This window comes from Aulostomus chinensis, chromosome 22, assembly GCF_037954235.1.
Source record: "Aulostomus chinensis isolate RoL2024-O1b breed Wild chromosome 22, RoL_Achi_v1.0, whole genome shotgun sequence".
NCBI lineage: Eukaryota > Metazoa > Chordata > Actinopteri > Syngnathiformes > Aulostomidae > Aulostomus > Aulostomus chinensis.
In genome coordinates this window covers 5,607,501-5,632,500 of record NC_141341.1, presented here as the reverse complement: position 1 = coordinate 5,632,500, position 25,000 = coordinate 5,607,501, and the positions used below count along the sequence as shown (strand labels likewise).

Sequence of the window (25,000 nt, the reverse complement as noted above, 5' to 3'; positions counted from 1 at the left end):
GAGGGCAACCCATATGCTGAGACCCAGAGGAGAAGACAGCTCTTCAGGTAGACCATTTATCATCTTAATCAGAAGCAGAACCTACTTTTTTCTCACGGTTTAGGACTGAGATTTAAATTTGTCTGCCTAAGTGTTCACTTTTTCCACCCTAACTCAACTGAAAAAGTTTGTCCTCTTGCACTTTGATAGATTTTGTTGAGTAAAATTATTGATATGCTTTTTACCAGGGCTACAATTTAGGATTATTTCCACCATCAATTAATCTTCTGATTATTTTTACCTTTTATCAAGAATTAATGTAGTGTATAATTTCATTTTGTCAACCTTTATTTATTCAGTGCTCTCTCCTGCAGCAGTTTCCCGAATGACGAGAATACTTTAAAAATGCTCATCACAATTTGCCAGATCTGAGAGTGACGTGTTCAAACAGCTTCTTCTGCTCCTCGCAGTCCAAAAACCCGAAACCCTTCATTTTCTGCCGTAAAAGTAAAAAAACAAACAAACAGAAAATCCTCACATTCAAGAGTCTAGAACCAGTGAATCTTTGACAGTTTTGCTTAAGAAAATTACAACTGATTGATTATCAGAACAGATGGCAATTAATTTTCTTTCAATCAACTGAACAAATGCATTCAAAAGACTAAAACTAAATCAAAATCAGCTTCTGTCAAAAGAACAGAGGAGACACATTCAGGCTCATCATAAAGAAATGAAGGTTAATTTTCATCGACTGTAATTAAATTAGAGTCATTTTCTTTGACTTAGTCTAAAATTCTCAGATATGAGGTCAAATAAAACTGTATAAAAACCCAGTAGGGATTAAAAAAATATATATTATCAAAACTAACAAGGACCTTTTACACAGGACTGAATGAAAAAGTAAGCTTCTCCTGTTTGAAGGTAGTTCCTGCCAGTTAATGAGTAGCACCCATATTTGGCCCCCTCCCTCATTAATGCCTCTTCCATCGTGGTTCCTCCTCACAGGGGGAGTCGGGACAGTTCTGGCTCCAGCTGGACAGGCAGCAGCAGGCAGAGCAGCACAGAGACTGACTGTCGCTATAGCAATGACCCCCGACCTTGGAGCAGCACCGATTCTGATTCTTCCTATCAGTGGACAAGCCCCACCCCCAAACCTAGGCAAGCTGCCAATCACAGCTGGGACGCACGAGGTGCAGGTGTGTTGAAATAACCTTTAGAGGACACTTTTTTTTTGGTCTCACATTGGAGGTGCAAACTCAGCCCTGGAGGGTGAGACGCCTCGCTCCTCGCTACCTGCAGACAAACTTCATCAGCTTCAGAAAATGGCTGCTCATGAATATCTGCTCTTGATTCATCTAATTAACACAGAGCAATTGAAATTCTTCTGTCATGAAAATTAAACTCAAGCCATAAATCTTCACACCTTAGCTGTAAATTTTCACGCGACACCTCCAGTCGTTGCATATTCAGGAAGAAAAAGACGTCACGGCTGCGACTGTTTTAACACGAGACCCAGTGACTCGTGTTGGTTTTATCAGATCGACTTGTTGAAATGGGAGTTTATGATGTGGCGTGATAATAAAGCGTTTCTCTCCAACTCCTCTCTACTTTTGGATTTCTCGTCTTTACCCCCCCCCCCCCCCCCCAGGTTCCATCTCTCTCTGCAGAGTATCATCCACTTGTCCGCTCCCTTCCTCTCCCCCCATCATCGAGGAACAAGCGGCGAACCCAGCATACATCATGGAGAACGGAATCCCACCAGGAAGCATACTGGTGAACCCACACACTGGTACGTCTCTCCCACACACACATACACACACACGAGAGTTAAGAACAGCGTTTATCTATCAAGTCTAACTTTCACCTTTGACCTCTTAGGACAGCCTTTCTTGAACCCTGATGGAACCCCTGCTGTTTATAACCCCCCTGACAGTCAACAGCCAATCAGGAGCCAGAACCAGCTGCACGGTGCTCCAACTCAGCAGCAGGTAGCGCACGCACATGCACGCGCACACACACACACACACACACACACACACACACACACACACACACACCTGATCAGCAGGAGATGTTTGACATACATACACGCTGCTGTCTTCATCTCCGTCTGTGTGTGTGTGTGTGTGTGTGTGTGTGTGTGTGTGTCTCTCAGGTGGTTCAGTCTGTCTTGTACGCAACCCCACAGATGTTGCCTGTCACTCCCTCACAGCCGTACGCTGCCGTATGTATCTCCGTGCTGCCCGCTATGCATCAGCACGCCACACTAACATGTGTTCCCCACTGTACACGTGTGTATGTGTGTTGATCTCCCGTGTCTCCACTGGCAGGTTGAAGATCTCTCGTCACAGTTCGCTCATGTGACAGTGAACTGTCCACCACAGGGGGAAGCCCCGCCACTTTACCCTTCCAATCAGAGTTACATCTATGCAGCTCCTCCCCCTCCCAACCCCTACAGCTACTGCCAGACCTCACCTCAGGTGACACCGGTCGTCTTCAGCATGTTTAGAATCTGTTTTTTTGTGTTTCTATCACCAGGATCTGACTTTTAGAAGAACTCTGGTAAAAAGCAGAAGTAAAAATGTCATTGTTGGTCCTGTAGATGCCTGTGTACTACTACAGCCAGTACCCTACCTCACCTCAGCACCCGTGTAGGCCCGTCTCCCCCAGCCACAGCCAGGCAGCAGCGCCACCAACAGGTACCACCACCCGTGCGTGCGTGCGTGCATGTGTGTGTGTGTGTGTGTGTGTGTGTGTGTGTGTGTGTGTGTGTGTGTGTGTGTGTGTGTCAGACAGACTGTGGCAGTAGGGGAGGGGGCCGTTACACTGTCAGAGATGTAGTCTGAGGGTCTCACAGTGAACCGGTCTCTTTTCCTGCTGCTTCTGTTCATCACAGATCTTCATCAAAGAGCGATGGCTGTAATCTTTTGTGGATTGAACGCAGTGGACGCCTCTCCTGATGGGATTATTAGAGATGGAAGATCTGGATATAAAAGTGTATTCATGATAACTGCAAGATATCTTCTAGCAGTCATAAAGAAAAGTGATGAAATGCAAAAATGCAACCAGTCACATCAGAAGTCAGTCAGTATCGTCGATCTGGAATAATTTGGCTTAAAAATTAGATTTTCATTTCTAATCAGAATCCCAGTAAGAAAGGAAAACAACAACAATCACAGGATTCATAATCTAAACCAGCATAAAAATGCACGAGAACATTTTTGTAAAAAAGTACTTTTCTTCCAAAGTGCAAGTAATGTTTAACAAGTGCAACTATATCTACGACGAGGATGTCAAAAGCCCTCGTCACGATTTACCATCTAACACACATTTTTTTTTAATGTATCTACAAATAAACAGAGGCAGACATTTTGACTTGGGGAGGATGAAAGGAAATGATAAAACATGAGTACGAATCTCAAAATGCTTTTGTTTCTTGGAGAACGTTCTGGACTGCATCAGTGTTCCACTCTGGTGCGTCTAGACTTCTTTGATGCGTTTGGTTGTTTTATTAAAGTTTTTTTTTTTTTTTAAACATCTTAATAAAGAGAAGCTTCTTTTCCTGATTATTGAGTGTAAATCTGTTTATTTATCTGACATTTGGACTCGTCACAGCAGCCAATCAGCAGTAACAGTGTTGATCGGCTGTTGTTACAATATTTATAATGGCTGCGTTCAGCTCTGCTCTGGTGTTGTTCACGCTTCCTCTCATTAATGGAACGCACCTGGGCTGCTCACACTGGTCCTCACAGCTCCTCTTATTAATGCAGAGACGAAACACACAGTTAATGATCTCTTGTTGTGTGTGTGTGTGTGTGTGTGTGTGTGTGTGTGTGTGTGTGTGTGTGTGTGTGTGTTTACAGCAGGTTACGCCCCAGTGGTTGGCCTGCAGCAGTCTTCCCAGGTCCAGGCTGTGCTGGGGACCTACTCACCAATGGCGTCTCACCAGTGTAGCATGGTCCAGGTAAAGACCCCTGTACACAAACATCAGACAACTCGGCCCCCAAAAGTTCAGGGAGCACCTACAAAAGTTCCTTCTCTCTGCAGGGAGGCGTTTCGGTGCCCTTCCCTCAAACTAAAGTTGGGAGTGGGGTCGGCGGGGAGCCGGGTTACTGCTGCATGGTGCCCCCGCCCTCCCACCACGGCGGCTGCCATCCTCCCAGCTGCACCAACCTCAGTGCCCCAGCCTGGAGCGTACAGCACTGATGACACCCACCGCCACCGCCCCTCAATGGATGTAGTGATGAAACTGACACACACACACACACACACACACACACACATACTGTGCCACTGTACCAAAGCTTAATAGTATATATCAGAGCTGCTGTATCGAATGCATAATTTATATACACAAATGGAGTTTTATATTGATATTAAATTATATATTGTGTTTTAAGGAAATGCACTGTGTGAATACAATAAAGCGCTGAATTGACAAGGTCCCGTCTGTCTGTCTGTGTGTGTGTGTGTGTGTGTGTGTGTGTGTGTGTGTGTGCGTGTGTGATGTTGTTTCTGTTGGTGTCACTCTTCCTCCCCGTGACGATGATGATGGACACATTCTTGCGTTGTGAGAAAAGAGACGTTTGAGTTCACGAATGTCAGATGAATGTCTTTGTCAGAAGAACTGATCAGCTGGAGCAGAGCTTCGTCCGTGGCTTGTCGTCGTCTTTTTTATTTTTTTTATTTTGAGGGAATCTTGGAGGTTAGTAGGAGAGGAACGTCTGCGCGCTGCTGAGCGATGACCAGACTTCACACTTACAAAGTGTTCTTCTCCCTGTCGCAAGCAATGAAAATGGAGACGGTTTGCAGGAGGGTTTTTTTTGGGCGAAGTCACAGAATGATCTTCTTCGAGTCTTCAGCGCCCCCTTCTGCTTCCAGAGCGTCAGTACACACAGCAGCACTGCAGGACAAGTAGCAGTCATCAATAATTCCCACTCAGTTTTACCAGTTACTCCTCAGGACTTTTCCACACCGTTAAGGAGATTCTTCATCGTCAAACTGAGAAATTAATGGCTTTTTGTAAAAATAAATAAATAAATAAATTTTCCTCCAATTTGTAGGTATTTCTTTTAAGCAAAATGTCAACAACTCTCCTCAGATTTCCAGGCCCTTTTATTTTATTTTAAAAATTCATTGCTGTTCCTCAACTTTTCCAGGCCCTCGACGATCAGACGAGCCCTGCATTGTGGTGGATGTCAGCGTTGGTTCATGCGCAAAATATTTTCACCATTAATCCCTCAGTCTGGGCTGGTTAATCTACACAAACAGGAGGGCAGCGAATGAACACTTTGGGCTGTCTAATAAAAAGTTGGGAATATTATTTGAAATTTAAGATTATTAAAAATTGTGCCTCTTACTGTATCTGCCTCATGGGAAGTATGGTGTTTTTAAAGTATGCATTTGTCTGCACCTGTAATATCAAGACATTTAAGCGAGTCTTCAAGTATACCACCATATTCTTTAAAAATGCACACGTCATAAATATTTGGGAACCCACAGCTGTACCTTCCAGTTCTGTGCAAGTAATAACTGATGCGTGTTTCAGATGCTGGGTAATTCGTTTTGTGGAGAAACTGATTCATATTCCTCGCCATCACATCCGCCCGAAACGTATCCATCTTCCACGCGAGGCTTTAAAATTAAATTTAGATCTCATAACTGCGGGTATTGAATGCATAATTTACGGTTTCACAAAAGCCGGCTCTATTTTTGTCCTCTTCGACATTCAGACACTCAGAGACACGCGAGCAGCGGTGCAGGTTCCATGATCTTTAATAAAAGGCACATGTACAGCCATAGTGAGATGAGTGAGTCCACTGGCATAGAGACGAAGCATTAAAACACAGAAATACAGTAGAGGTCAGGAGGAGAGAGATCTATCTGCTTTACAGTAGAATCTACGTAAGTAACATCTTCTCGTTCAAGTAATCTAACACTAATGTCACCGTGGTAAGGTTACCCCCCCCCCATCCCCTCACCTGCCACGCACGCACGCACGCACACACACACATATTTCATGTCCCCTTGTGTTTTTTTGTGTTTTTTTTTTTAATCTACGGAAGCATTCACTCTCTTTGAATTAATTCATATATTATCCCACTTTTTCCTTTCTCGTAATTCTCAGAATAATCTCGTCAATTCAGAAAAAAACAAATAAACCGAATTATTATTTCTCTCTTGAGTGAATGCTTCGGTTGATTCTCGGGTGGGGGGGGGGCGGGGGGCGGGGGGGGGGAGTCTTCAACCGAAGGGGCTTTTTTTTGTTGTTGTTGTTTTTTTGTTTTTTTTTTTGAGAAGGAGACAAAAAAGGGGAGGCAGAATAAATTGTGCTGTTTGGGCTCCTGGTGGGTTCCCAGTTCAGTTCAGCGCAAACACAGCTTCACCAGTTAGCACAAAGACCCAGAATCCAACCAGTTCCCTTACTGGAACCTCCCCCGGCCCCAGGTTCTCCGTATGTCACTCAGTTCCTGGTATTTTAATAAGAATACACATGAAAAATGCACAAACTGGATCCATTTACTTGATTTATAAACTGATATTCCAATAATTTAATGTGTCTTCCATCCATGGCAGCGGGAGTGACGGTGGTCGTTTACCCCCCTGATTTCATCGCTTTTAAAAATCAAAACGCAGTGCGACAATTGGAAGCCCAGCTTTGAACTGACGCCGCGCGTGTTGTGCTTTTCTACGTTGCAGTTTGAATATTTGTGGATATCAAATTTTGGGTGAAAATTCCCAACAAGATTCCATTCAATCTACTCCCTCACGGAGAACCTGGTGCCTGGATTCGGGATTTTTGCTGGTCCGAGGTTTTGAGAGGGGACAGGGGAATCTCACAGTTACGATCTGTTCACACACGTGTGCGCACGCACACACAGGTACGCACGCACAGCCGCCCGCATGCTTAAACCCAACTAAAAGAGGAAGTTCACAGGTACTTAAATATTCAGGGTTAAGAGAAATAAAAACAGGACTAGCAGTACTAGTGTTGAGGGTTAAATAAAACCACAGCCCAGGGAGGGTCAACTAAAACAGGCATGCAGCCAGGCCATCTCTCCTCTTGGTGAAAGGTCAACAAGGGGGTCATGGGGGGTGGGGGGGGGGACTTTGTTCTGCTCTGGCAAAATCTGAGACAAACAAAGAAACAAAAAAAGGATACAGGAAGGGAAAAAGACACACACACACACGCACGCACGCACGTACTCGCACGCACTCACACGCACACACACCCTCCACATCCACCCACGTCTGAAGAACAGCTCAGTAGAGTCAGTTTTCACATTATCACGTCTTTGGGACATTTGAACATGCAAGCAGAGTTTAGGCGGCAGTCCGGGGGTCCGTCACTGAACACACACACACACACGTGTGCACGCATGCACACACACACACGCACACGCAACAAACTCCTGTTCTGGTTGGTGTGTGTGCTACCTTTGGCTGTGGGTGTCAGGGGGTGAGAGGTCAGACATCCACACACCAAGCACCCCCACCACCACCACCACCACCACCACCACCTGTGCCTCGGCGCAGGTGTCACTCTACCCCTGCATTCCATATCAATGCCCACCCATCTCCATAGCAACTCACAGCTCCCCAAGCAAGGGGGTCTCACTATCTTGTAAAAGGAGGTAAGTGTAATTAGTGGTGTGTATGTGTGTGTAAGCTTGTGTAAGAAATGTACCCTGCGTGAGTGAGAGTGTGTGTGTGTGTGTGTGTGTGTATGTGTGTGTGTGTGTGTAGGTGTTAAGAGGTATCAGTGGTTCAGTGGTGTCTCTCTTCAATCTTCATCACTCCCTTTGCCTTCCGTCACCCCCTCTCTTCCTCCTCTTCGCCCTGTCCATCTTCCTCCTTCCTGCCCTCGCTCTTTATTTTTGGACTTGGAAGATGAACAGACGCAGGTTGATGTTTTTGGCGGCCAGCAGTTTGTTGCACTCCACAGAATCGGAGATGGGCAGGGGGACGTAGTCCGTCTCGTTGGCGTCGTTGCTGAAAGAGTGATGGTGGATGACGGGTTTGATGCGAACGTCATCGTATGGACCCTTCAGCAACAGGAAGGAGCACTCCAGGGCCGAGTTCACCTGCACACACACACACACACTGAATAGCTCTGATATCTGCAGCACCCACAAACTCTTTAACATTAAATGGATGAGACTTGCTCTCTTGGTGTACCTTGCTCTTGAGGATGAGCTGGAAGGAGAGCGTGCGCTTGCACGACAGGTTAGGGTTACGCTCCGAGTCGTTCACACGGGCTTTCAGCACCCACGTCTGGTTGAGAACGGTGAAGCGCGGCGTTTCATAGTACAGACGAGTGATGAAGTCATCAGTGCGGTACGGCCTGAACTGCACCTCTGGGTGGACACGTTGACAGAGAATTTAGAAAGAGGGAGAGAGGAAACAAAGCCCTGCACCTGGCTGCTAACAGGTTGTCGAGGACACAAACGTCCCGTCACTGAAGACACAGTCATACGAGTCGTGGTGAGGCTTAAGTGTGGTTTCTTCATAGCCTGATGTTAGTTTACTCTTCTAAAAACCTCTTAAAGTGAACTTCCTGTGCACAGCCAGTGTAAGCAGCCAGGTGCTGGTTGGCTGCACAGTTACACAGAGCTGTTTTTGGGCAATGATCTAAAAATCCACTGATTTTTGGTAGAGGGACGCCATGGCGACGCACACCATGGCGACACTAACTTCCAGGTCAAAACGACCTCATCACTGCAGTTGGTACTGACGAGCCTCTGGAGTTAATGGAGCAGCTTTCAAGTAAGAGAGGACATCAGGATACCCGTCTCACGCGTTCGTACCTGTGAAGCCAATCTTCTCATAGCAGAGGAGGCTAAAGATGCTGTTATAGAGCTGCATGTCTCTGCGGTGGCTCTGGTCCATCTCTCCCAGTATTCCCATCAGCTCTGTACCAGTCTTAGTGGGATGGGAACACTCACTCTCATGTGCTGGCAGCTCATGGAACGGACCCTGCCACGGGCAGCCGATCCTCTTGTACTTACACTGTGTCACCCTGACGACATAAAGTTGAGTTAAGAGACAAACTGGAGGAGGGAAAGACGTGCAGTCATGTAATTCACTTCCTACACAGGGGAGCTTCACTTTCTTGCTGTGAGTGGGAGGCACAAGTAATACCACACGTACTTATTAACCCACGAACCGAAGGTAATTAACACTGTGTTAACGATACTTGTGTGTTCAGAAAGACATAAGTTCACGTCAGGTCCATCTTACATCGATGCATACCTGTAACACTGAGCTATTAATCATGTGACCGGTAGCACTCAGCCTCACTGGTGATCCGAGGCTAACTGGAGGCACACTGACGTGATTCAGAGTGCAGAGTTTTGCTTGATACTCAGAAGCATCAGGGAGTCCAGGTTTTGTAAGCTGATTTTAATTTTCACAGAGTCGTGTATAAATACCTGGAGGCACAGCAATTAGAGCACATCAAACACCACACACACACACACACACACACACACACACACACACACACACACACACGCCATCTTGAACCTGGACGGTTCAACTTTTATGTACGACCCTCACAGGACGCCAGTGCATTGTTGTGTCTGGCCTCACCAAAAACACCTGGTGACTGCTGTGGCTGTTGTCATGGTAACACTAGCACAGGCTCTGCCGTTCTGAGCGGGGTCACCTGTTGCTATACCAACAGCCCCACAGGATTCAGTGCATGCAAATCAAACCGCTATGAGCAGCACACTCAATATGTAATCACATCAGCTGTTTGTTCACACTCTCGCCCATCTTCCCAAGAATCAACCCTGTGCTACCACACACACACTCATACACACACGCCTTTATTCAAAAACAATCATGGAGTTTGCATGAGTTGTGTGATGCTTGTTCTCCCTTTGATTTTATTTTTTTTTGGGGGGGGGGGGGTGTTCCTCCTTGCCCACTAAACCCCTTGCACCTGAAACCCTAGCAGGACCTGTTGTTGGAGAGGCGGGACCCAAAATCTCCCTGACAACCTCTCAGATTTTGATCTCAGTCATTCTGCCCGTCATATTTGATCACCACATACATTCAGACAGCGTCAGAACAATCCGGAATCCCATCCATCATCGCGGTGTCTCGTCTGAGCGGTCGCAATCACCTCGCACTCCTTTCTAACAGCAAACAACAACGCGTGCACTCTAAAACACTGATCAATCGTGTTCCCATTGTGAGCAGACTAGGACTTTTGTTGTCAACGTCGTGAAAACGGTCGTTTGCGCAGGAAGGAAGTGCAAGATGTTGTTGAAACAGCACCAGAGTGGAGCTTCTCGGGCTTGTATACAATCTTTGGTTCTGCTTTCTCAATGCGTTATTGACTGAACGGCGTCAGAACGCTCAGCACTGTTTGAATTCCTGGCCGAGGGGACGAGAAGTCCTGAGCATACCAGGGCGACGGGTTGTCACAGCATCCCTTCATGTTGTTTACAGCGGCGCTCAAAGTGCTCGGAAAATGCGGCTCAGAGATGGGAAGCACGAAAGCTATGTTGTTGTTACACGTCACATATTCAGGTCGCGTGCAGAGATTTCCTGCTTTTATACATAAATAGACGGACGGAGGGCAGCACGGTGGTGCAGTGGTCAGCACTGTGGCCTCACAGCAAGAAGGATCCTGGTTTGAGCCCCGGCCCGAGGTGGGTGGAGTCTGCATGTTCTCCCTGTTCCTGCGTGGGTTCTCTCTGGTACTCCAGCTTCCTCCACAGTCCAAAGACATCAAGAGGGGACGAGGCTGATTGATACTCTAAATTGACTGTAGGTGTGAATGGTTGTCTGTCTCTATGTGTTGGCCCTGTGATGGACTGGCGACCTGTCCAGGGTGAACCCCGCCTCTCACCCGAAAGCTACTGGGTTACCCCCCCTTGTGACTCTTAACAGGATAAGTGGTAGAAAATGGATGGGCGGATGGATGAAACCTCACTTGTTTTCATCTGAATGAGCCTGGAATAACTTGATGTGTTTGCAGCCACAGAGCGATAGGTTTGGCAGGTTTGTGGGAAAACTAACTGAATGACGGGCGGAGCAGGAGCCAAAGAAGGATCCGTTAAATCTGGATTTTTCTCACATTTTTCAGGAATTATCACACTGACGTAGGTGGAATTCTGTCTCTGAGAGGATGAATGATTCCATGGGGACTGTGCCGGTGTATACCTGTCTTGGCACTCCTCCTTCTGGTGTCTCTCTAAGCTGGAGCGGGGGAACTGTTTTAGGCAGAAGGTGCATTCTGTCGGCAGCTCACTGACGGCCTTCTCCACTGCCAGGTTCCTACAGCATAGATTCTTGCTGATTTCACACCTACACAAACACAACAGACACTAATCACAAATCATCCACTTCTACATATACCAGAATATTTCTGGAGCTCGTGAAAATACTGAATCATGAGTCCCTGCAGTAACAGGTTATTGCACGCATTTGTTTACTACTGTGTCGTGCTCATCTTCCTTCCTTACTGGGGCAAAAATACTGTCTGATGTGGGCTGCGAACGTCACGGTGGTGTGTTTAAAACAAACTTTGAGTACCTGCAGTTGGGGCATGTGGCCTGCTCCTCCTTGAGACGAGAATCAGCCAGGAGATGGATGAAACAGCCCGCGCACATCAGGTGCCCGTTGGTACACTGTGGCGGAGAAAAGGTGAACGGGGTGACGGAAAACAAACACAGAATTTAAACGAGGGAACATGACACGTGCATTTGACAGGTGGAAGTTGGAAGATTACAAATTGGATATTAAAATTTTGTCTTGTCAAAATCTCATTTACTTTTTAAGAGTATTAAATATGTTAAAATGTTAAGATTACATAAACCTGAAGGAATACTCCACTCAGCATGGATGGCGGCGTCTGGGCTCTTTCTATTAGAGCCGTTTTCATACCCAGCTAAGTGACAACAGTGGGTGGGGTAAAGCTGCCTGACCAGTAACACTGACTGCACCGCTGTAACGACGACTGGACGGCACAGCCTGTATTTGTGCAACTTTCTAACCAAATGATGGCGGTGTTTTATGGGAACTATGGAATAATTCTTTGTTGTGCTTCTCTACATCAAAAAGTGTCAACATGTGCCTGATACGGTTAATAAAACCTGGGAATTACACGTGTGTGCTGTGTGCCAGAGCCGGGCTTGTAAATGATTAATACAGAATGCGTTCACTCAACATAGAAGACGGTTTTAGAGGTCATCGAGGGAATTGTTGGGGTGGCTTGAAGTGAGAAAAAAAATACTAAATGTGAAGTTTTGGGTTTTGTTTTGTTTTGTTTTTTTTAGTTATTGCAGTTTGAGTTCCAGTGAAGGGGGGCTGGGGGGTGGGGCGGGGGTGGTATGGTTTTGGTGAAGGTTATTTGAGGGTTATTCGCAGGATGTGATCAACTTTAGCCAGCACAGCTGACCTGTAGGCCTGGGTGTGTCTGGTCTTCTCATGGCTCAGCTTGCAGCTTCGACACTTGGGCCTGTGTTGGATCTAGTATCTCTAAAAATAAATGGAGCCAGCCAACACATTCAACAGGTTGGCACTTGGGATGGGGGGGGGGGGCACATGGGGGTCTTCTAATGTGAGGTCCAAGTGTTTACTGTTGTTTGAAGGCAGGTACAGGGTTGTAAGGGGAAGTTTGTGATTGACACGTTTACCTGGTACACAGACGCCTTGGGCAAGTCTAGGCACACGGTGCAGCACAGCACTGAGTACAGTCTCTCCTCCAGCTTTCCTGACTCTCCCTCGGAGACTTTCGCCCTCTTCTTGGGTGGCTCGTCTGGGTCAGGCTCGGGCCCTTCTCGCCGTATCGCGACCTCCTCCTGCATGGCTGCGACCCCGGCGACAGCCTCCATCGCTGCCCCCACGGCCCCGACCCCCAGGGCGGCCGAGGAGGAGCCAGGTGCGGCCGCAACGCCCACGTCTCTCTCTTCCAGTGCAGACATCGCGCTGAATGTCCCGAAATATCTAAAATGTACCCGCCGCGATCAGGCCGAGCACGAAATATTAGCCGGTTAGCTCAGGGCTAGCTCACGAGCTGTCAAGCTAATGGTCAGCTGACAGCTAGCTAGCTAACAGGCTAACGCTACGGCAGCAGGCTGTCAGAAAGGAATGCACGCTAAACTTACTATTACGGCTACCTCATGAACTTCGTATTCATCAAGCTGGCGATTGTAAAATAACGAGAGAAAGTGCAAAATACAACGATGACAATCTGTTAAATTAAATGTCACTAGTTTTTTTTGTTGTTGTTGTTGACTTACAGTGAAGCTAGCAAGACTATGCGGCTAGCTACGTTGACAAAAACACAGCGGTCCTCTCCCTGTGCCCAGGCAGAACAAAAACAACTCAGGCGTCTCAGCTGTTGTTGTACTCTCGACGCCGTTAGCCGTAATGACAGCGGTAACAACGATGCGCAGCGGCGGCCCAGCTCGGCTGCTCGTCTAGCGTCCCTGCTCCGGTACTGGCTGACTGTCCACTGTGGACCTGTCGGTGGTTAAAGCCACGGCTGGATACTGTTCTGTTGGGACTCGTCTCTTTGACTACACAGCCATCTTTGTTTTTTTTTGTTTTTTTTCCACGTCCGTCTCCCCCGAGTTCACCCTGTTCAGCCTTTACGACTCCGGGTCAAATTCGCTCTCGGACAGGTTCTCGATCGTATGCTATAAAAGAAGTTACCTATGGAAAAGTAGTATTTTGCCCGTATCTGTGACGGCCTCTATATGCCAGTGGCTACTCCAGTGCAGCCGGGAATTGGCTGACAGCGGACTGTTTTGTTGTAGCAGTTGACTTGGGGTATTTAAAGAGTTTTTAAGAGCGCATGCGTACTGAGGACCTGCGAGTGGTGGTCGGAAGGGGGGGGGGGGGGTACGACAGGGCTCGGAGGTGACTTAAATGCTATGGGGATAGACTTCTCCAACAGATGACTCATAGTTTGCCGAATTTACGAGCGTCAAAACACTTTTATAGCTCATAGAGTGTTAAATAAAACAAAAACAAAAATGCCCCGCACCTGCTGATTCGGTATGTTGATGGCATCACAGTGGTTCAACTGGTTCTGAGACCCTGAGTTGTTTGTGTGTGAAGGATGCATAAATAATTGAGCCAGAAAAACAAGGTGATCCAGACCTATGCTTCAGTTCTTTAGATGTGTGTGTGTGTGATCTGAGGCCCTTGAGAGCCTAAGGGGTGCAGTGTGTGTGTGTGTGTGTGTGTGTGGGTAGGTGGGGGAGGATGTTAAAGTGTCAGCTGTCTTCAGTCAGGAGGGACACTGCTAACCCCTCCCTCTGAACACACAGATATACCCTATTTGGTCTGCGTGGAATGGCAAGGAAGCCCAGCCAGTCTCAGCTATGCAAACACAGTTTCGCCAACAGTCGTCTCACAGTGACTGCTGGTCACTTCCCGTTACTGGCGACGGCAGACGTGATCAAAAATATTGCAAGACGCTGGTAGCGTACTGGCTTTTTGATCCCTGAAAGTCAGGATAAGTTTTGCCAGGTGGAAAGATAGGCCACATGCCAAAAGAACGGGCACCACTACATCGAGGGACGTAGCGTTCAGTTGGATCCGCTGGTGTTTTGATGTGTAGCTCTTGCTAGAACAGAAGGTTCAAGGTCATCATCCGCGTAGTCTCTGTGTCCATGTACCAGCCAGGTTGAAACCTCTTGTAGTCCACCCCCCGATGCACACAGTGCCCGATGTCAGAGAGAAGACAGAGCGACCGGTTGGTGTCGGTTTATTCCAGGTTTATTGGAATATTCGAGTCACGGAACCTCTGTGACTGATCTGTGACTTGGAGTACTTACACACAGGCAGCATTAAAGCTGCACAAACTGACATGATGCCCGCATCATCAGTGACATCACTCCTTCATGTGACATGTCAGTTGCCTGACTGACTGAGTAGCCTTCAATTGTGGCCCTGACCTTGGACACCGTTGCAAAAATAAGAGCTATGGGTTTACGAATGTGTCGTAAAGCAATTTAGATCAGAGCTCCTAGCAGGGAGGGTGGTGTGTGTGTGTGCGTGTGTGTGTGTGTGTGTGGGGGGGGGGGGGGTCAGTATCATCACAGCAAGTGAAAATGGCTGCCAGACATGATAATATATCACATCCTCATTGTAACCACAGCTGGAAACACACACAAAAAAAGCACAAGTATTTTCATTAATACATCACGACAAGAGAAACACTGATATGAGTTTAAATCCAGCTTCCTTAACACTCTCATTAGTGACTCACAACCTCCCCCAAGAACCCCACTAACAGAACACACCCTCTACACAATCTCATGATCTCTCTCTCTCACACACACACTCACTCCTCCTTGTACTTGTATCTTTGTCAGGACTTTCATTCGGAGATGTCAGTTGAGGTGGTTCAGGCATCTGGTGAGGATGCCTCCTGGACGCCTCCCTCAGGAGGTTTTCCAGGCATGTCCAACCGGGAGGAGGCCTCGAGGCCGACCCAGGACACGCTGGAGGGATCGTATCTCTCGGCTGGCCTGGGAACGCCTCGGGATTCCCCCGGAAGAGCTTGTGGATGTGGCTGGGGAGAGGACAGTCTGGGCTTCCTTGCTGAATCTGCTGCCCACGCGACCTGGACCAACCGGATCCGCAGAGGACGACGAGACGAGACGAGACGAGACGAGACGAGGACTTTCATGGATGTAACACATTCCCTAGCCCCTAACCCGAAACCGAACCATCTAAGCCAACTGCCTGACCCTAACCTTGACCCTCAACCTAACCAGAACCTGATTCTGACCTCGACCCTAAAACCAAGTGTTGACCTTCTCTGATGATTTGAGAACCGGCTAAAATGTCTTCACGTTAAAAAAAAGTCCTCACTCTGTTGCTTAACTATGTATTCTAGTCCTCAATAAGTAGCAAGTACAAGGAAAACACACACACACACACACACACACACACACACACACACACACACACACACACACATTTGTGAGATCTATCTGTCCTCATCAATCAGATGCTATTCAATCGCCCGAGAGTAAATCACGTCATTTGCCGGTCATTCACAGTTTCGGCTGACAAGAAATCAGCGATATTGTCTGGAACAATGAAAGTGATGAACCTGATCTGATCAGACAGTCAGTCAGGGGGCTGCTGGCTGATCCTGGTGTCAGGAATCTCAGCTTGCTGCTTTCGGGCAGTGGCTTCGGTGGTGTCCTGCAGCAGAGACTTCTGCTGTTGGAGGGACTGAGTGGAAGCAGCTGCTGGGTTGGAGGAGGGGTGGTGCTGCCCCTCTGTGGTTTGTGGTTCTGAGTTGGGCAGAGGGGATACACTGGGTGCCCGGTGTGGGCCGATTTGTTTTGGGTTCTTGGAGCCTGTTGGAGCCGTATGAGCCCTGTCAACATCTGTGTTTGACACATTCTGACCTGAGTCATGAATAACTCGCCTGCTCGGGTGCCTCCTGGTTGAGTCAGTAGAGGTGCACTCTGGTTTCTGGTAGCCAGGTGTGGCTTCTGAAGGTACAGAATGTACTCTCCCTGTTAATAGTTGCCGTGGTGGTTTGTCCTCGTCTGTGCATCTGCCTAGACTCATCCTCATGTGTGCCTCATCATGTCCCCTGAGCTCAGAGAGCATTTCCCCTATGTGTCCTGGTCTTTCGTCTGTTGTCGCTTCTGCTACATCGGTGTGAGCTGGCGTCTCTGTCCTCCCTGGTTCTTCCCCAATAGCATCTGTGCTCTTCTCAGGTTTGTGTGTTACTGCCCCCTGCCTGCAAAGTGAAGCCATAGCCTTCACCCACGGATTCAGCAGGGTCTGTTCCGCCGTCATCCTGACGGTGGGGTCCGGCTGAAGCAGCGCTCTGACAAGGCTTCTGGCTTCTGCATACACAACAGAGTAAGAACTTTGTGTTTGTGTGTAAGGAAACGTTTACCAGATTAATGCCGTATTTCTTTATTCCTTACCCTCTGAGATGGTATCCCAATATGGGGGCAGAAAGTGGAGCTGCCCTTGTTTGATTATCTGGAACAGTTCTTCCTGGTCCCGATCCCGACTTCGAAATGGGGGGAAGCCACACAAGAGAATATAGAGGATAACACCCAGCGCCCACACGTCCACCTCCACCCCGTAACCTGCTGGGCCAGCAGTTACCATGATAACGTAGCCTTTTAAGTTATGTTAAAATAACAGAAGGATGCAGTGAAGAGTTGTAAAATCAGAACAGCTGAGTTTGGGTTTCACAGCAGCACTAACCTGTCTCGGAGAGAATCTCTGGAGCGACATACGTGGGCGTGCCACAGATCGTGAAGACGGGCTCCGTCACCACCATGGCCAGACCAAAGTCCCCGAGCTTCAGCCGACTGATGCCAGCAGCGACCTGCTCCAACTGAGGTGAGGACAGGGAGCAACAGCTGCATTTACTGAAACACCTGCGTCGCAGTCCATCTGACATAATAATCCTGCCAATGCACCTCAAGTTAATATGCTTCCATCGAATGGCATTTTATATTTCAACGGCTCTTGATGTGGCTGTGAATTAGCTGGTGAGAAAAAAGGCTTGAGTTGGTGGAGATAAACAGGAGAGTCAAAATTAGAATGAATGTGTACTTGACATCGGTGTGCTAACACCTCTACCATATCAGGCTGTGAAATGCTTGTGTGTGTGTGTGTGTGTGTGCCCGTGCGCGCGAGCACGCATTATGAGGCAAATTACAGGCTGCACAAATTGAAAATAATTCACTCTCTAAATATTTGACATTTCTGCTCTGTTTTGGCAGGGGTATTTTTAGCATTGACAGCTCTGGCAAGGGTAGAGTGAGCCAGACCAAAAACTAATCAGCCGGGGCCATCAGATGTGGGCCATATACGGTCCACTCACCCTGAGTCAACTCCGTCAGCCAATGCCAAATATGGGCCTTTGGGGAACTGAGCTGAGAACAGATGTGAGCCACAACCGTTCATCGTTATCTGGGTTACTGTCACAAGGACTCCCCTGTCAGCTTCAGACCCAGAGACTCAAAGATGAATCTTCCCTGTTTTATTAGTTCACCGACTCTGATGCTCACCAGCAGGTTCTCTGGTTTCACGTCTCGGTGGACGATGCTCCTGCAGTGGATGTAATGCAGCGCTTCACTCACGTCTGACACCATCAGTCCCGCCTCTGCCTCTGAAAACCTGCCCCGCTCACTTATGGCTTCAAAGAGATCTCCCCCGCTAACCAGCTCCATGACCAGGTAGGAGTGGGTGTGCGTGTGATGGTGCGCAAAGAGCCGAACGATGCGAGGGTGACACAGGCTCCCGAGAAGACTCAGCTCATTCTGCATCATGTGCTCTCGACCAATCAGCTTTGATCGCTCAACAATTTTCACAGCGAGGGTTTGCCCGTCATCACAGCGGCGACACTCTCGTACCACTGCGAAGTTTCCATCTCCAACCACGCGTCCGATTTCATAGAAGCGTTTGATATCCGACAGGGAGACTGGGCTACCATCTGAGGGGAGGTCAAAGGTCGTTGGGCCTTGTGTGTTTTGGGGTCCTGCACCCAACCCAGGAAGTGGGTTTAACAGCTGTAACAGGGGGCGGCTTTTCTCTTCATCTCCACTTGTCAGCTGAGGCGGTGGAGGGTTGATGTGACTGTCCAGTTTTCTCACTTCCTCCTGCACACTAGGAGAACTTCCTCTTTGCTTCCTCGAGACAGGAGGAAGTGGGACCCTCCTGGATAGTGGATTGATCCGTTCTAGACCATGATGTTTAGCTCTTCTTGTTAAGCAGCTTTCACACAGTGTAGGAGAGGGAATGTGTGCATCCCTAAGACCTTCCTGGTGTTTAAATGGACCAGTGAGAGAGGGCTGCGGCTCCTTGACTCCACCCCTCACATGGAGTTTCTGCAGGTGATTGGGCAGGTGTGCAGTTTTTCTGTATGTATCCTTTTTGTGCGTCCTCTGAGTTTCTACATTTGCATTTTCAAGGTCATGTGTGTCTACAAGCGGAGTTGCGTGAGTATTTGTCTGACTCTTGAGATTTTTATCCCGGTGTGTCTCTTTGTTGCTGTGTGTTCCGCTGACGTCTGTCCCCTCGCTGTATCCGCTGTCGGCCTTGGCGGCTTTATCCGGAGCTGGTCGGAGTTTCTTCTCCCAGACCAACAGTGCTTCGGCTCGGTAGTGGGAATGCTCAGGAAACAGTTCCTCCAGCGCCTCCTGCACACTGCTCAGCTCTGGACGGGCCTTCCCCAGCGCCAGGAAGGCCACGTCCCCTCGGAAGAAGTCACACACACCCTTCACCTAGGATCACGAGCAAAGGTACATTATTATTTCAAGTGACACTTCAGCCCAAAAAGTTTTCTTGAACTCACAAAGATGTTTTTTTCCCCTCAAAAAATTACTTTCTTGAGACTGCAGGATGAATTTATTTGGTTTACAAACTAGTTTTGCTGAATGTGGGAGCTGAAGAGACATTTCCCACTGTTTTGTTGTTGTTCGTAGTTTGTTAGAAGCTGGTCTCCATTCTCTTCAAGCTAAAAACATGGGTTTTCTGGATTATGAGGTCACATAAAAGTAAAACAGGAGAGAAAAACATGATTGTGGGTTCAAGTCACCTGACTGTGGGTAAGTGAAAGGCAAATTTCTGTTTCTGGGTGAAGTATCACTTTAACAGTTGCCGGGGAGGAGCAGGAGGTCAGCAGGGGCCCATACGAACATTTTTGCCTTATGGCCCCAGTAGGTTAACCTGGCCAGGCTTGAGCCTCACCTCTCGGGCGTAGGTGGTGTACAGGCGTGTGACCCTGGCTCTGTGCCAGCGAGGAAACCCCAACGCCTCAGAGATATCCAGTAGCAGCTGCTCGAAGGACACCACGCCCCTGCGGTTCAAAAGCACTGAGACCTTGAAGACAAACAAATAAAAAAGACAGTTATGTGCTTCCTCACCTAAATGACCCTCTCAGTTGCTGATGAGTGGTCTTCCCTTCAAAGCCTCATTAAGAGTGTACAAAACAATTAGCGATTCATAAATCATGGCTGAGGGACGGGCATGCAAAGAAAAAGAAAGAAGAAGAAGCATTTTCATTGGAGGATCAGTACACGCCCCTGAGTATTGACAGAGTCCTCAAACAGGGATTTTGATGCAATATAATTGGCTTACATCTCATGCATTTCGCAAGATACGTGAGCTTTTGTGTCACAGATGATTTTGTCATTCAGGGAAGTAACCTGGCAATGAGGCGAGCTGGATCTCTTTTTTAGTTTGCAGCATAAGAAATGTCCTCAAATTACCCCAAGGTGAACATGGAGCCTCATTTGAGGGTCATTTTGTGAAAAATCCATCAAGTTTTAGTAAAATTTTTATGTAAATCCAGTAGTTAGAACTATTTAGGGTGTGGAAATACTGTGTTCACCTTCCGCAGGGTACTTTGACCACACGGCCGGACGACGGTGACCAGATGAGGCCGCTCGGCGCTCTCCTCTGCATGACGGGTGTGAAAGAGAGGAAGCTGAGGAGGAGGAGGCCGGTGGGTCCTGTGGATCTGTCCTTTAGGGTGGATGTGAAGGGGCCAAGGCTGGGGGGGGCCACCAGCACGCTTCAACAAGGGGACGGGAGGTGCTGATGCAGGGGTGGGGGGAGGAACAGAGAGCCAGACAGCAGAGTTAATAACATTCACGTCATCACCCTGTTGGTGCTCTGGACTGTTACACAAAGAAAACTCCCCAGTAACACAACCCCAGTTCCTCATCCTGTGTGAGTGTGTGAAAACAAATCCGGCTGATCAGATTTGAGTGTTTCCATCACTTGGAGTGCAAGTGCCATTTGAGATTCTTCAAGCTGCTGGTTGAATTATTTAGGCTTCCTTAAGTCAAGCAAATCCCCCCCCCCCCCCCCCCCCCCACATACACACACACACACCTCAACAACAGCTCCTTTGACCTGGTTAGAGCTCATCTGAATCTGCATGATTAATGAGGTTTCAGAGACACAAGCATATCTTTTGACGTTTCACTTTCTGGCTCTGAGAGAGAGAGGGAGAGAGACAGAGATGGGCCCATCCAGTCAGGGAGGGTTTGTTGTTTTCAGACAACAACAGGCAAAAACCCAGAAACATGACCATGCCCCCCTCCGTCCCCCCAACAAGACTCCAGTGGCCCCCTGAGAGTGAACAACAGCACGCACACATACACACACACACACATTCATACGCTGACACACATTTCAAACAACAGAATTTTGTGGTGGACACAAAATCGTCATTCTCTCTGCTTAAAATGGCGGTCCTCAGACTTTCAAATGCGTGTGCAGCTGGAAGAGTGACGAATTCATTTCGATCATTTATAATGCAGTTTTTTCCCCCTAATGCTTATTCTGTCAGTATTTTCGTCTGACATCTTGTTATTGTAATTTAATATACAGTATATACAACTTTTTAAAAGTATTTTACTCTGTTTTATTGCATATTCTAATGAGTGTGTATCCGTGGGATCAAGTATCTTGTTTTGAAGGTTTTGCTCTGTTTCGTTTCCTGTCATCAGTTCAGGGACTGCAGACGGAAACTGGAAGCTGAACCGAAATAAAACCTATTTTCTCTTTCTTTTTTTTCCATTATAAAAATCGCCCCTCCTCTAAATAAACCTAATGTATCAAATAAAACTAATATAAAAATTTAAATCACAGCCCAACATTTTCTTTCTTCAGTAATAAGACTGTGTATGTTGGCAAAGGTTTGTGAGTCAAGAGGTGAATTCAGGTGAAGCCCAGCGTGATATATTTTTCTCAAACATTGCCTAGATAATCGTTTTTTTTATGTATCTATCATTAAAATGAGCTGAAGTACTTTGCATCCATTCATTCCCTCCACCGACTCACCTGCCGCTCTCCATTTACGCGCCGCCTCATAGCCGTACCGGGGTTTCTGTGGCGGCGTCATGCCGGTCCACATCAGCAGCGAGAAAAAAACAACAACAAAAAAAATCACTTATTTTTCATTCCGTCTCAGTTTCCCGCAAACCGCTGCAGCCTCTCTCTCTCGTTCTCGTCCTCGGATCTGAGCGCTGTAAGCTTCCCGGACCCAGTTTACGGCGGTTACCATGGATACACGTAAAGTGACGAGCCGCGGAAACTGGAAAACCGGAAGTAATACACCACAGCATTCAAAGTAAAAGGAAATTTGATAACAGAACCGTTGTTGTAGGTGGCCTAGCCAGGAGAAAACATACTTTTTGTTAGTTTTCATCACTCGGAAATTTACATTAAAGAAATCGATTAAATCCAATATTATGCCCGAGGCAGTCAATGTCGGCGGTGCTTATCGAGGAGCTTTATTTTGAAAGGTTTTGCAGGAAGTCTTATTTTTCGGCGGTCAACGCGGTTTAAAGGTAAGTTCTCAAAAGTTATCCTCATGGTACGTACCGTGTTTCGATATTCGGACATCATTACAAACCACGTTATATGTCAGTGATATCAGGGGATGTGATTTATGCTGTTTGTGTTTGGTGTGACACTGGTGATATGGCTAAAACGGTCATACTGAAACATGCTGTATCTAGTCAAGCTAATCACGCTAATTAGCTTAACGAGACAAACGGGGCAGTGGCGGAAATTGTAAATCATTTTGCCGCATAACACCAACGTTTGCAGCTTGACACAGATGTTCGACCTGTTTGTCAGGAGGATATTTAGAGTGAAGTCTGGATTTTAGAAATTGGTTTTCTAAGTGTGTTTCAGAGGCCTCAGGTTATTGCCATGCATATTATCTGATACCTGGTTTTATCTTTTTTTTCTTTTCTGTGTTTTACCTACAACATTGCATTGTAGTGTTTTTAAATGTGTAAAATGAGCTGCATCCTTGCCACACACACACGCACACACACATATATCCCTTTGTGTATATATTTATACACTCTTTTCTTGTTACTGCTCTAATGCCACTATCAGTACTGAGACAACAACAACAACAAACAAGTAAATACAAAAATAGAAGTCGTAAAACCAGCAATTGAACTTTCAAAATCCACAAAGTCGCAGTAAGAATATAAGATAAAAAAAAAAATCTGACTTGCAGGGGGAGGGTCTGTTTCCATAGTTCCACTGATGGAATCCAATATCTCACACACTCACACATTGAAACACACAGTGTCTTTATTACATGCCCCTAGTGGTTCTGTCTCCATGGATACTGTTAATATTGGATCAGGAAGCAAAAAGTCCTGATCCGGCTCCAGATCCTGGTTTCAGCCAACTGTGTGTGCTGACAGGAATTGAAAACACATGCTGATGGTGCTTTGTGATCATGTGACTAGTAGTAAGGTGTTTTAAGTATTTTGGGGTAGTGTACATCTTTATTGGAGGGTAGGATGCAAGAAAAGGTTCCCAGCTGAACTTGTTGCTGTTGTTGTTGTTAAAAGTTGTATGTGTGTTTTTTTTTCTCCAGTTAAAGATCATGGTTTTGAACTGTAAAATATATTTTGGGTGTTGATGTTTTGTTTGGTGTAGTAGGACAGGTTCTGCTTTGGTGTTAAAGGTGTTTGCAGTATCCTGTGTGGTGCCGCAAACTCTAGTGTGGCCTGTTTCACTCGTAGGCAGATGTATCTGAGCAATAGCAGTATCTGACCAGCAGAGGGGGCAAGCCTACCTACAATCAATCCCAGCAGAGATGTGAACTGGTTGTCTGCAGGAACTGTCCAGCTAGATAAACCTTTATGACTACACTTAGATGATACGCTCCTCAATGGCGTGCCATTTTTATGATTCACATTTTTCTGTGCAAAAACTCCATGTGCCAGTGACCTGAATCTCTCTATCTCTCTCTTTTTCTACTTATTGTTTGTAAAAAAAAAAATAGTGTAAAACACGCACATATTAAAGACGCTGTGAGTAGGAATTGCTGTTTGCCAATTCGTCTTGTCACCAGCTCATCCACTGTTTGGTCTGTGCAATCTAACTTAAAAATCCATCCATCCATTTTCTTCTGCTTATTCCTGTTAAGGGTCGCGGGGGATGGAGCCTATCCCAGCGGCTATGGGCGAGAGGCGGGGTTCACCCTGGACAGGTCGCTAGTCCATCTCAGGACCAACACATAGAGACAGACAACCATTCACACTCACATTCACACCTACGGTCAATTTAGAGTATCAATCAGCCTCGTCCCCTCTTGATGTCTTTTGACAGTGGGAGGCTGCACGGTGGTGCAGTGGTCAGCACTGTCACCTCACAGCAAGAAGGTTCTGGGTTCGAGTCCCGGCTCCAGCACAGGATCTTTCTGTGTGAGTCTGCATGTTCTCCCTGTTCCTGTGTGGGTTCTCTCTGGTACTCCAGCTTCTTCCCACAGTCCAAAGACATCAAGAGCGCTGATCAGGATTAGGCTGCTGTCTTTTAGCTTGATTGTGTCATCAGCTGAACTAAACGTCAGCAGCTTTGCTAAAAAAAAAAAAATTAAAAAAAGCCTCCAGGCTATGATATGGAACTGACCAGGCCCAGGCTAGCTGGTTAGCACACTAACATCAATGGAAGGCTCTGCAGCACAAAACTTAGACATCTTTGACATCATCATTCTTCATTTTCTGTAAAAACTTTTAGGGAAATTTTTAGTGTTGTAGTACTTGCTTATAGTACCTTTAACACCAAGAGCTGCCATGAAAAACTGCATTTTTGATGTTTTCTGGGAAAGTCATCAATACTTGTCATTTGAATGTTGAAACAGTTACAGTAGATCCGTTCTTTGAGGTTCATTTAAGACCGTGGACTGAGTCACGCTCTCACCTCTCCTCTCGTAGCTTGAACTGTCAATTTCTCTTTCAGTTTTTCAAGTGTGTGTGTGATTCGTTGTCAGGTGGGAACGCAGAGGGATTGTTTGAATGAGTGAATGAATTAATAAATGAGGGGTGTCAGAGGGAGTGGCAGTGTTTATTTAGTGGCGCACACACACACACACACACACAGATGTACAGAAAAGAAATGGAAGACTCGTCAACATTCCTCGATTTACGGCTTTCCCAATGTACACTGGCTTTACACACCCACTTGTTACAGATGCTTGCTAGGATAAGTGTGTGTGTGTGCGTGCGTGTGTGTTTTAAGG

At 47.0% G+C, this 25,000-nt stretch overlaps 3 protein-coding genes across 6 annotated transcripts in view; 1 reads left to right on the top strand and 2 right to left on the bottom strand.

Annotated features, from left to right (window-relative positions):
- The window catches only part of arpp21 (cAMP-regulated phosphoprotein, 21), a 12,274-nt gene extending 7,258 nt beyond the window's left edge, over positions 1-5,016 (top strand). Inside the window, exons 12-20 of one of the 2 annotated variants that reach the window (XM_086192849.1) lie at positions 1-47; positions 985-1,175; positions 1,628-1,768; positions 1,858-1,967; positions 2,135-2,203; positions 2,310-2,459; positions 2,582-2,678; positions 3,846-3,943; positions 4,027-5,016. The exon at positions 1-47 is cut by the window's left edge and continues 10 nt beyond it. In XM_086192849.1, the coding sequence (XP_086048975.1) occupies positions 1-47; positions 985-1,175; positions 1,628-1,768; positions 1,858-1,967; positions 2,135-2,203; positions 2,310-2,459; positions 2,582-2,678; positions 3,846-3,943; positions 4,027-4,185 (1,062 nt within the window). In that variant the 3' untranslated portion in view covers positions 4,186-5,016. Of the gene's footprint in view, positions 48-984; positions 1,176-1,627; positions 1,769-1,857; positions 1,968-2,134; positions 2,204-2,309; positions 2,460-2,581; positions 2,679-3,842; positions 3,944-4,026 lie in introns of both variants that reach the window. The other variant, XM_086192848.1, reaches the window with a different exon arrangement.
- Positions 5,017-5,738: 722 nt separating this feature from the next.
- On the bottom strand, positions 5,739-13,770 carry zftraf1 (zinc finger TRAF-type and ring finger containing 1). Of its 3 annotated transcripts, none has more exons than XM_086193934.1 (7): positions 13,236-13,770; positions 12,630-12,939; positions 11,527-11,621; positions 11,155-11,298; positions 8,787-8,998; positions 8,158-8,336; positions 5,739-8,063 (listed from the first exon to the last, which is right to left on the bottom strand). In XM_086193934.1, exons 2-7 carry the CDS (start codon positions 12,915-12,917, stop codon positions 7,851-7,853), a joined length of 1,131 nt encoding a protein of 376 aa, XP_086050060.1. In that variant the 5' UTR covers positions 12,918-12,939; positions 13,236-13,770; the 3' UTR covers positions 5,739-7,850. The 3 variants fall into 3 exon arrangements, with proteins under 3 accessions (XP_086050060.1, XP_086050061.1, XP_086050059.1); XM_086193935.1 differs by having other exon boundaries at positions 13,651-13,746; XM_086193933.1 differs by having other exon boundaries at positions 12,630-13,770.
- Positions 13,771-14,710: 940 nt separating this feature from the next.
- dclk3 (doublecortin-like kinase 3) lies at positions 14,711-21,986 on the bottom strand. The gene is made up of 7 exons (XM_086194132.1): positions 21,790-21,986; positions 20,330-20,535; positions 19,687-19,818; positions 18,006-19,220; positions 17,194-17,326; positions 16,905-17,072; positions 14,711-16,820 (listed from the first exon to the last, which is right to left on the bottom strand). The coding sequence occupies exons 1-7, from the start codon at positions 21,860-21,862 to the stop codon at positions 16,084-16,086; spliced, it is 2,664 nt and encodes an 887-aa protein (XP_086050258.1). The 5' UTR covers positions 21,863-21,986; the 3' UTR covers positions 14,711-16,083.
- Positions 21,987-25,000: the final 3,014 nt, after the last annotated feature.